Source organism: Schistocerca americana, chromosome 10 (genome assembly GCF_021461395.2).
Source record: "Schistocerca americana isolate TAMUIC-IGC-003095 chromosome 10, iqSchAmer2.1, whole genome shotgun sequence".
In the NCBI taxonomy this organism is placed as follows: Eukaryota; Metazoa; Arthropoda; class Insecta; order Orthoptera; family Acrididae; genus Schistocerca; species Schistocerca americana.
Window position 1 is genome coordinate 172,113,234 of NC_060128.1, and position 12,818 is coordinate 172,126,051.

At 45.6% G+C, this 12,818-nt stretch overlaps 1 protein-coding gene across 1 annotated transcript in view; it reads left to right on the forward strand.

Moving 5' to 3' along the window:
* The window catches only part of LOC124552649, a 192,084-nt gene that overhangs the window by 36,888 nt on the left and 142,378 nt on the right, over positions 1-12,818 (forward strand). Inside the window, exon 4 of the mRNA XM_047126975.1 lies at positions 5,074-5,215. Within this exon, the coding sequence (XP_046982931.1) occupies positions 5,074-5,215 (142 nt within the window). The remainder of the gene's footprint in view (positions 1-5,073; positions 5,216-12,818) is intronic.

Consider the following 12,818-nt stretch of genomic DNA (forward strand, 5'->3'; position numbering starts at 1 on the left):
CGTGATGAAGCACAGTTAAGAAAATATAAGGTAGAAGGAGATTGCGTGGCTAATGGAGATAGAAGAAGAGAAAGGAGCAAGATAGGAGGCACTAGCTTTGTTATTTGACAGAGGGGAAGATTGGCCGTGTACATTAATTTTGCGGAAAACGTTATGAGGGTGATAGCAGGAAATACTTCAACCTCTTAAAAGCAGCACGGATTATGTCATAAAGCTGCACTTGAAATTTTAGTTTTTTTCTCGGAATTGGTTGGCTTTAGATGTACTTTCAATTTACCTGGGCTTATCCCCAATTAATCACCTAGGTCGTGCCTACCCCTTGTAAGATAATCATTTAATGTAATCTACCTAATTAGCGGAAACACGACTTTGAAATAAGGTCATGGAGACTAATCTTTTTTTTTTTTTTTTTTTTTTCTATTGAATCGGTGGATACGAATACTGTCCGATGTTATGATTATGAACAATCAGTGATCAAACCCTAGTCGGTATCATTTACAATTTCTATTTAGCTCTAGTTGGAAACAGTGAGTTCGAACCTGGTATCATTTGTGTGCTATGCATTTTATAATTAGAGTAGATATTAAGTAATGACGTTTTCTGTAGGCTCGGAATAGAGGTATTTTATATCTCGTTAAATAGGTCTTTCTGGTTTAGAAATGTTTATAGGTGGATAAAATGCTTAATGCAATTTTAATTTCGAAGAATTGAAATGAAAAATTAAAATGTTTTCATTATTCGCAATAAATCCATTGACTGGAGATGGTATGGTGAGCCTGTTTCTATCAACCGTACAGTTGAAGAAAGGATGTAAAATAGTGAATGCGCCGGCTTACTAAAATGCACTCTTAACTGAGAACAGACACACTTTATACCGAACAAACCGAAAATTTACTTCCAGTATCTAACTGGGTCGACAGGTGTCTTATAAGCTGATCGATGAAAACTCTGTTACGTGACTTCGAGCTACTGTCTTCACTTTCTTACATGGTTTGAGGTGCTTGCTTTGATATCATCGGACGGGGCTTAAAGATCACTTTAGTAGGTCTTTCCACTTTACGTAACCCTTCCTGCTAAAATCGTTCGGTATTTTCTTTTCCTATCGGAAAGGCATGGTACACAAGTTTTCGAACAAGAATTGTAACCTTCGGTCTATTCTGTTGTGTTCCGAAATAGCCCAGAAGCAGCAGTGTTGCACCTAAATTTTTCTTTACATGGCTAAGTATGGCACTGAGACTAGAGACAAAGCAAGTTAATTAGCTCAGATTTGCCCTTGCCCGATCTATTTTCAGCTGCACGGAAATTTTTACCCAGTTACAAACGTAGTAATGTTGTGAAACTGTTCGCCATATACTCTGCTCTAGAAGAGTTGAAGCCTTATATACACTGTAGCGCCAAAGAAACTGGTATAGACATGCATATTCAAATACAGAGATATGTAAACAACCACAACAGGGCGCTGCGGTCGGCAATGCCTATGTAAGTCAACGAGTGTCTGGTGCAGTTGTTAGAACGGTTGCTGCTGCTACAATGGCAGGTTATCAAGATTTAAGTCAGTTTGAACGTGATATTATAGTTGGCGCACAGCTTCTCCGAGGTAGCGATGAAGTTGGGATTTTCCCGTACGACCATTTCACAAGTGTAATGTAAATATCAGGATTCCGGTAAAACACCAAATCTCCGATATCGCTGCGGCCAGAAAAAGATCTTACAAGAACGCGACCAACGGCGACTGAATCGTTCAGCGTGACAGAAATGCAACCCTTTAGCAGATTTTTGCAGATTTCACTGTTGGGGCATCAGCAAGTGTGAACATGCGAACTATTCAATGAAACATCATTGATATGGGCTTTCGGAGCCGAAGGCCCACTCGTGCACCCTTGATGACTGCACGACACAAAGCTTTACGCCTCGCGCGGTGTCAGGGATTTTCTCTGCCTCGTGATGACTGGGTGTTGTGTGATGTCCTTAGGTTAGTTAGGTTTAAGTAGTTCTAAGTTCTAGGGGACTGATGACCATAGCTGTTAAGTCCCATAGTGCTCAGAGCCATTTTACGCCTCGCCTGGGCCCGTCAACACTGACATTGGACTGTTGATGACTGGAAACGTGTTGCCTGGTCGTACGAGTCTCGTTTCAAACTCTATCGAGCGGATGGACATTTACGTGTATGGAGACCACCTCATGAATCCATGGACCCTGCATGTCAATAGGGGACTGTTCAGGCTGGTGGAGGCTCTGTAATGGCGTGGGGCGTGTGCAGTTGGAGTGACAAGGGACCCCAGATACGTCGAGATATGACTATTGACATGTGACACGTACGTAAGCATCCTGTCTGATCACCTACACCCATTCATGTCCATTGTGCGTTCCGGCGGACTTGGGCAATTCCAGCAGGACAATGCTACACCCCATCCGTCCAGAATTGCTACAGAGTGACTCCAGGAACACTTATGAAAACACTTCCGTCCTCTACCAAACTCCCCAGACATGAACATTATTGAGCATATATGGGATGCCTTGCAACTTGCTGTTCAAGAGAGATCTTGGTTCAAATGGTTCAAATGGCTCTGAGCACTATGGGACTTAACATCTGTGGTCATCAGTCCCCTAGAACTTAGAACTACTTAAACCTAACTAACCTAAGGACATCACACACATCCATGCCCGAGGCAGGATTCGAACCTGCGACCGTAGCAGTCGCGCGGTTCCGGACTGAGCGCCTTAACCGCGAGACCACCGCGGCCGGCAAGAGAGAGAGATCTCCACCCCCTTGTACTCTTACAGATTTATAGACAGCCCTGCAGTATTCTTGTGTCCGTTCCCTCCAGTACTACTATACACGTTAGTCGAGTCCATTCCACGTCGTGTTGCGGCACTTCTACGTGCTCGAGGTGGATGTGCATGATATTAGGCAGGTGTACCAATTTCTTTGGCCCTTCAGTGTATGAACACGTGGTCTCTATTCTTACTGACAGGTCTGTATGAACAGAGACCACGCATTCATATAGGGAATCACTGTCCCATGCATAGGCTGTCATCACACAAAACTATCAGCTGCATTCAGGGTCCAGGTGAATGGTGTCACATTGTGTTCAGCGGTGAATGGTCTGCCTTAGGGAGTGCATATGAATGGGGTCACATTGCGTTCAGCGATGAACTGCAGTTCTGCACTACCCTGTATGACCATTGTTGGCGAGTGTGGCGGAGAACTGGAAATGCACAAGTTCGGTGAGGGGAGCCATCGGGTATGACTTGAGGTCACAGCTGATAGTGAGTGAGAGGACTCTGAGAGCACAATGGTAAGTCATGGGTATCCTGTGCCCTCATCTGTTACCACTCAAGTGACAGTGTCATGGTGCCATTTTTCAACAGGACAAGGTTCATCCACACGAGAGTGTTTTGCTTAATGTTGAGGTAGTCCTGCAGCCACCAAGATCCCCGTATCTTTCATTGATAGAGCGTGTGTGGGACCATTGTAGACATCAACTCTGTCCCAGTGCCAGCATCCAGGAGATCAAGGACAAGTTACAATTGTTGTGGACCAGCTTGCCTCAGGAGAGGATACACCAGCTTTATGCCACCCTTTCCAACTGGATCAGTGCATCCATGCAGGACAGGGGGTGTAACGACATGCTGATAAGTGTGCTGAGACTTTATTTTTTTAAGATTTGATTTAATTTTTTAATCGCTGAGATAAAATCACACACTCTGTCGACCCATGAAGGTTCTATTTGTTTTTTTGTCCCTTTGGTTTACTTTACATTTTTTGTCAGACAGTAAAGTATCACCTCGACACGTTAAAAAAGAAATGAGCTGGAGGCATAATTACAGATACCAGTACCTGTACATTAGATGTATTGACCCTGGCTGTTGAGACACTTATCCCACTGTGACACAAGGCGGTGAATGGCTGTCTCATAAAATTCCCGGGGCTGCATGTTAACCAGTTACGCACATACAGCTGGACGTCGTTGTCTGAGGTGAATTGTTTGCCCCTCAGAGCCTTTTTAAGTGGACCAAAAATGGCGTAATCACAGGGAGAGAGGTCTGGACTGTATGGAGGGTGGCCGAGAACCTCCCATTTGAATTTCTGCAGGAGTGCCGCGACTGTGTTGGCTGTATAGGCCTTGCATTGTCGTGGAGCAGAATGACCGCACGGGTGAGATTGCTGGGAATTCACTGTTGTCCCGTGCTGCAGGAAGTGTATCAGAAGAGGGCCACCTTAGTCAAAGAAGAGCGTCAGCATAACCTTTCCTGCACTTGTCTGGATGGCCTTGGTTTTTTATTTTTTTGTGGTGGTGACCCTGGATGCTTCCACTGGAGACTTTGTTGTTTCGATTCTGGTTCGATGTGATGACACCATGACTCATCTCCAGCCACCACTCGTGCCAGGAATGCATTCCCTTCCTGAACATAGCACTGCAGATAAGCAAGACAGTGGGCCATTCGATATGCTTCCTGGTGTGGTTGAAGACTGTGGGGCACCCGTCGGGCACACGCTTTGCGCATGTGGAGTCTTTCCTTCATGATGGTGTGAACACTTCTGACACTCAGTACGACCACGGTGGCTATGGTTTTCAGTGTCACTCAGCGGTCTTGGGTAATGAGTGCATCCACCAGCTGGACGATGTCATCGGTAATGCAGTGTGGTGCTCCAGACAGTACATCATCAGCTAATGACACCCGTCCTTCCCTGAAGCACTTGCAAGGGACATGCAGTGTCCGCTGGGCACTTGTGACATTCGTCAGTGAATGTCCATTCCTCCCACTCCTTCCGCTGTCAGAAAACGAACAACACCTCTTTGCTCTTCTTTTGACGCCTCCGTGTCACTGTTTGCAACGCCACTGGCGGCGTTTGACGATTGATGCCTGCTGCTACTAGCTGTGTATAGTCACGGGATGTACACACATGCCATCTAGCGATGGGCTGTGAACTTCCACGCCCTGGTCGGAACCACACCTCGTTACACACGCCACAATATTACCCTCCTCTCACCAGTTTGCGCATTCCAGACTCCAGCTCTTTTCTTTTTGAACGCGCCTTATAGTATGTGCTGTTTGTTTGGGTTTCAGACATGATGCTGCCAGTTGTAACCCTGAATGTGTCAGAGGGCAGAGAGGTGCTGTGGAACAAGACGAAGGCAGCCGTACGGTATGCGTGGGACAAGGGGCTGCTGAGAAGGAACGAATGGTTACTCAAGGCGGATGACGACACGTGAGTACTTGTTTCGCACAGAAATAGCTAAGCAACTTCTCAGGATCTCAATGTTGTGATGGGTTGTCAAATTGATTTGGGTTCTAACAGGTGATAAATAACATGATTATTGCGCACGTAAAATGAAGAATTGAAATATATTTTACAAGTAAAATGGACACTTAACTCTTATTATAAAACTACTTCGATGTGCGTCAGAGTATAGGTATATTTACACAGGTGAGCCAAAACATTATGAACACTTCCCACTGCGACGATGAATATCGCTTGTGGCGTTGCTGTAACGTGACGCGGTAACAAAGGTAGGAGACACATCCAGAAAATAAGTTTCCCTATCTTTTAAAAACACAGACAACATAGTTACATGGAAAACTTTGACAGCAAGAGGTACAACAATGTTTGAGCTATTTTTCGACATAGTACCAAAAGAATTTTGTATTTCTGTGCCGTAGAAGTCTGCTGTGAATCCAAATGGCACAGAATTTCTTGAACAGCAGGTGCTTAGTGACAATCTCATGCAACAAGGATTGCGATGTCTGAAGTAAATGGTAGCTGGCTGCATAATTGTGAAGCGAGGTTTGTCCAGGATGCCCTGCCGCGCCAGCTCAACCAGCTGATCATTGATGAGGGAAGATCACCTACTGTGCCCTTCATCGTGGACACTTAGACGACAGTCAGGAAAAAAGCCTACACCAGCAATGCACCTTCTGTTTCTTCATAATGCTCTACCCATAGACCTCTACATCTACATACATACTCCGCAATCCACCATATGGTACCACAACTAGCATTTTCTCTCCCTGTTCCACTCCCAAACAGAGCGAGGGAAAAATGACTGCCTATATGCCTCTGTACGAGCCCTAATCTCTATTATCTTTGTGGTCTTTCCGCGAAATGTAAGTTGGCGGCAGTAAACTTGTACTGCAGTCAGCCTCAAATGCTGTTTCTCTAACTTTCCTCAGTAGCGATTCACGAAAAGAACTCCTCCTTTCCTCTAGAGACTCCCACCCGAGTTCCTGAAGCATTTCCGTAACACTCGCGTGATGATCAAACCTACCAGTAACAAATATAGCAGCCCGCCTCTGAATTGCATCTATGTCCTCCCTCAATCCGACCTAATAGGGATCCCAAACGCTCGTGCACTACTCAAGAATAGGTCGTATTAGTGTTTTATAAGCGGTCTTCTTTACAGATGAACCACATCTTCCCAAAATTCTACCAATGAACCGAAGGCGACTATCCGCCTTCCCCACAACTGCCATTGCATGCTTGTCCCACTTCATATCGCTCTGCAATGTTACGCCCAAATATTTAATCGACGTGACTGTGTCAAGCGCTACACTACAAATGGAGTATTCGAACATTACAGGATTCTTTTTCCTATTCATCTGCATTAATTTACATTTATCTATATTTAGAGTTAGCTGCCATTATTTACACCAATCACAAATCCTGTCCAAGTCATCTTGTATCCTCCTACAGTCACTCAACGACGACACCTTCCCGTACACCACAGCATCATCAGCAAACAGCCACACATTGCTATCCACCCTATCCAAAAGATCATTAATGTAGATAGAAAACAACAACGGACCTACCACACTTCTCTGGGGCACTCCAGATTATACACTCACCTCCGATGAACACTCACCATCGAGGACAACGTACTTGGTTCTATTACTTAAGAAGTCTTCGAGCCACTCACATATTTGGGAACCAATCCCATATGCTCGTACCTTAGTTTGGAGTCTGCAGTGGGGCACCGAGTCAAACGCTTTCCGGAACTCAAGGAATATGGCATCTGTCTGATACCCTTCATCCAAGGTTCGCAAGATATCATGTGAAAAAAGGGCGAGTTGCGTTTCGCAGGAGCGATACTTTCTAAAGCCGTGCTGATGCATGGACAGCAACTTCTCTGTCTCAACGAAATTCATTACATTTGAATTGAGAATATGTTCGAGAATACTGCAACAAACCTGTGTTAAGGATATTGACAAACCGATGTTAAGGACCTAACAGAGTTGACGATGAATTTCGATGGGCGCTATGTTTTGTGCATTAAGGAATCTTATTACAGTCTGAACCTCTTAGGCGGCAGGAGAATGAATAAGAGCTGCCATTTTGGGGCACTGCTGGCGCTGTACTGGCACCAGGCAGGATCGCTCCGATCGGCACGTCACAGATCTGTTGCACATGCGCAATTTTCCCGGCTAAATACGTCTCCTTTAAAGGAAACAACATCTGGAAGTTTGCTTTCTGGATGAGCCTCATGTGTAAGGAGAGCAGACACGGACGAGGGATCACGCTAAGACATTGACTGCAAATTGGCAAATCTATTGAGATAAGCGACTTTCACAAAGGGCAGATTAATATTACGCAGAGCCTGTGGACGAGTAACACCAAAATGGCGAAGCTGATCGAATGTTCACGTGCTACTGTCGTGAGCATCTACGAAAAGAGGTAGGACAGTGAAACTATCAGTAGGTGCTAAATGGCCGGACGACCACCACTCTTCACAGAACATAGGGTTCGGAGACTTGTCTGCTCTGTAAAGGATTATAGATGGTGATCCTGTGGCATCTCTGCCGGAAGAGCACAATGCTGGTGCAAACACAAGTGTTTCGGAGCACACCATTCATCGTACATTGTTGAAGATGAATTTCTGCAGTTTCCTCTACTTGCACACATGTTCACACGACGACATAGTCAATTACAATTGCAAAAATTTCAAATGGCTCTGAGCACTATGGGTCTCAACATCTATGGTCAGAAGTCCCCTAGAACTTAGAACTACTTAAACCTAACTAACCTAAGGACATCACACATCACCAATTACAATTGCAGTGTGCACAGGAAAATCGGGATTCGACCATCGATCAATGAAAACGTGTCGGCTCTTCATGTGAATCACATTTTCGCTACAATAGGTCGCTGATTGTCTCCACAAACGCCGTCATCGTGGTGAATGGTGCCTCGAAACGTGCAGCGCGCCAGGGACGCAGGATGGTGGGAGCGGTATTATGCTGTGGGAGACATTACTCTGCGCTTGCGTGGGTCCTGTGATAGTAATCCAAGACATGCTAACAGCACTGAAATACCTGTATCCCTCCATGCTTGATGTCTTCACCGACGGCTATGTCATCTTTCAGCATTATAATTGTCCCTGTCTCGGAGCCAGAAATGCGCTACAGTGGTTTGAGGAGCATTATAGTGAACTCGCGTTGATGTCTCAGCGACCAGACTCGCCTGAGATAAATCCTAGGGGACCCATCTGGGTTGCTATCGGGCGCCATACTGTGTAAGCAAATCAGTTGCCCATTATTTTACGTAAGCTGTGCATCGACGTCTATGGCCACATGCCCAAAGAACTACCAACAAACGGTCGGATCCATAATATACAGAACCAGGGATGTATTTTGCTGCAAAAGTAGACAAACAAGCTATTAAGCAGTTGGTCATACTGTTTTTGCTATCAGTGTATATACCATTATTGATAGAACCAGTCTGACACCTATTACCAAGTAGACTGTCATTGGTAATACAGCTCGAAGCACTCTTCAATAGAAACTCTTTCTCCTAGCACCTTTCAAAGACAAAGTTCACAGCTGGCTGGGGTGGCCAAGCGGTTCTAAGCGCTACAGTCTGGAACCGCGCGACCGCTACGGTCGCAGGTTCGAATCCTGCCTCGGGCATGGATGTGTGTGATGTCCTTAGGTTAGTTAGGTTTAAGTAGTTCTAAGTTCTAGGGACTTATGACCTTAGAAGTTGAGTCCCATAGTGCTCAGAGCCATTTGAACAAAGTTCACAAACATGTGCAAGGAGTTGCAGATAAAGTCTATTGGCGCCAGATGAGGTACCCATGTCACCGCTTGCTGTGGACTTGTACTGACTGGAACTCAGCCTGGCTTAGAAACGACCTCATATCCATTGGTTGGTCTGTTTCAAGAAAGGCCACCAACTGTGGCGCGAAGAACTTCAGTTGGCATGCTTTGGTACTAACGTGTCATTGGTGTGATCCGTGATGCTCTGACAGCGAGGAGCATCTCACCAGCGCTACGCCTATCAGCTACACCACCCTCAAAGCAGTTACAAAAGGCGAAAATATCCATCTTGACAATGCAGCAGTTGATAGGTTAGTTGATCGCCACCAGCTGTCACACATTCTCTGTTGAAGACCTATGTTGGCAGACCACCATATCCCTGAGAATGTACTTGTGACGACTCTCTACAAAGTGGATCAGAAAGCTTCACCAAATTTCACATTATATCTTCTCTATGAATCAAGATAGGCATTTTAGCTTACACACAGACTTAACATTGTTTTTACCTGTCAGGTTAGCTGAGAGCGCTATTGCGCTGCTTCCTGGACTTGCATAGGCGCTTCGGCCCTGGATCGAATCTGCCTGGCGGATTACCGACGTCGGTCGGTGTGCCGGCCAGTCTGGATGTGGTTTTTAGGTGGTTTTCCACATCCTGCTAGGTGAATACCGGGCTGGTCCCCACGTTCCGCCTCAGTTACACGACTCGCAGACATCTGAACACATTCGCACTTTTCCATGAATTACATTAGACGCAGACAGCAGGGGTACGCTAATTCCGTCCGGGAGGGGGTACGGGATAGCGGCAGGAAGGGCATCCGGCCACCCCTTTCCACTAACATTGCCAAATCCGTGCCTAACAATGCCGACCCTGCGTCACCGTGGGACATAGCACCAGTGAAAGACAGACTTACATTGTTTTAATTTTCAAAAGAATAATCCGATCTACAAGGGTATGTCTTTTACATGCATTCACACACAATATCTGATCGAAAGAATCTGTATCCCACTGTCTAATGCAGAATCTACCACTAGAAGTTAAGAGAGGCAGTCCCATTAATTTAAAGGTATGAACAAACAAACACTGTCTGAAACAGACAGTGTAGGCCCAACGGCAGCGACCAGCCGCCATGTCATCCTCAGCCTTTAGGCGTCACCGGATGTGGATACAGAGGGGCATGTGCTCAGCACGGCGCTCTCGTGGCCGTTGTCAGTTTTCGTGACCAGTGTCGCTACTTCTCAGTTAAGTAGCTCCTCAGTTGGCCTCACAAGGGCTGTGTGCACACCGCTTGCCAACGGCAGTCATCAGACGTGCAGTGTGACCTACCCAAGTGCTAGCCAAGCCCACCGGCGTTTAACTTCGGTGATCTGATGGGAGCCAGTGTTACGACTGCGGCAGGCCGTTGGCTAATATAAAAATAGGTGGGGAGTTCAGATGTGTGTGAAATCTTATAGTACTTAACTGCTAAGCTTACACACTACTTAACCTAAATTATCTTAAGGACAAACACGCACACCCATGCCCAGGGGAGGACTCGAACCTCCGCCAGGACCAGATGCACAGTCCATGACTGCAGAACCTTAGAAATAGGTGGGGAATATTGTGTTGTTGGTACAAAAGCAGTGACAGCAGAATGGGTCGCTCAGAGAGCTGAGTGACTTCGACTGTGGACTTGTCATTGGATGTCCCCTGAGTAATAAATCCAACAGGCATTTCAACCTATCTAAAAAGCAACCCAAAATGACTGTTGGTCATGTCATTGTAAAGTGGAAATGTGAAGGAGCAGCCACAGTTAAACTGAGACCAGGCAGTACTGATGAGCAGGGACAGTCGAGCATTGTGGAGGGTTATTGTAAAAAATATTAATCTAGCAGAAAAAAACACTCGTGACTTCAAAGTGCTACCAGCAGTACATATAGCACAATGACTGTGCATACCGAGTTAAAATGAATAGGGTGCAATGGTCGCGCAGATTCTCATAACCCACACATTTCTGAAGTCAATGCCAAGCAACACTTCAGGTGGTTAAACATCAATACCACGGGACAGTGAATGACTGGAAACGAGTGATTCGTTGTGATGAGTCATGATATAGCTTTTGGCAATACAATAGAAAGTTTTGAATTTCGCAAATGCCTGGCAACTTTACCTGCCATAATGTATAGTATCAGCGGCGAAGTACAGAAGAGGTGGTTTTACAGTATGGGGTCCGTTTTTTGTGGTTAGGCTGTGATCCTGTTATTGTGCTTAAACCTTTGAGTCCCAACAATAAGAAAAAAATGCCTGGTGATCAAAAAGTCAGTATAAACTTGAAAACTTAATAAACCATGGAATAATGTAGATAGAGAGGTAAAAATTAACACACATGCTTGGAATGACATGGGGTTTTATTAGAACTAAAAAAACGAATTTCACAAAAAGTCCGACAGATGGATCTGGACAGCAAGACATCAGTGACTGCGCATGACAATCGTGTATAAAAGGAGCTGTAATGAGAGAGAGAATCAGATGCGCCAGCACTCGCAGCATGTTGACGTTACCTGAAAAGGCGCTTTTAGTGAAGCTGTATTATCAGAATGGGGAATTTGCTAGTTCAGCGTTACGATCCTATCGCCATAGGAAGGGGATTCGAACGGGTAAAGGTCCGTTGACAAATGCAGCTGTGGCTAGAATGATTTCGACGTTCGAAGCCACGGATTATTTAGACGATAGACCCCGTGGTGGCCGACCGAGCTCAAGGCGTAATGCTGCTGAGACAGTTCAGGAAGAAATGGACACAGTAGGGGGTTCGTCTATGCACGGGGAAGTCAGCGCTCGTGCAGTCGCATGTCGCACCGGCGTTCCATACACTACTGTTTGGTTGGCACTTAGTGAAGCGGAGGGCATTTGTGGTGTGGGCGTTTCAAAAGATGGCGGAAGATGACGATTGGTTGAGTAACGTATTGTGGACTGACGAAGCTCATTTCACGCTCCGAGTGTCTGTCAACGCCCACAACTGCAGAATTTGGGCTACCGAAAATCCTAGACCTGTCGTGGAAACTCCATTGCACGACGAGGAAGTCACGGTATGGGTTGGATTTACCACATCTACCGTTATTGGGCCTTTTTTCTTAAAGGAAATGAGTGATTCTGGTTTTGTAACTGCTACCATGACGGGTGAGAGGTACGCCGATATGTTACAGAATCAAATCATCCCCAGCCTGGCTGATAAACACCTGCTGGAACGTACGATGTTTATGCAGGATGGCGCTCCACACAATATTGCTAGACGCGTGAAAGATCTCTTGCGCGCGTCGTTTAGTGATGGTCGTGTGCTCAGTCGCCACTTTCGTCTTGCTTGGCCTCCCAGGTCCCCAGACCTCAGTCCGTGCGGTTATTGGCTTTGTGGTTACATGAAGTCGCAAGTGTATCGTGATCGACCGACATCTCTAGGGTGCTGAAAGACAACATCCAACGCCAATGCCTCACCATAACTCTGGACATGCTTTACAGTGCTGTTCACAACATTATTCCACGACTACAACTATTGTTGAGGAATGATGGTGGACATATTGAGCATTTCCTTTAAAGAACATCATCTTTGCTTTGTCTTACTTTGTTATGCTAATTATTGCTATTCTGATCAGATGAAGTACCATCTGTAAGACATTTTTTGAACGTTTGTATTTTTTGGTTCTAATAAAACCCCATGTCATTCCAAGCATGTGTGTCAATTTGTACCTCTCCAGCTACATTATTCCGTGATTTATTCAGTTTTCAAGTTTATACTGACTTTTTGTTCACC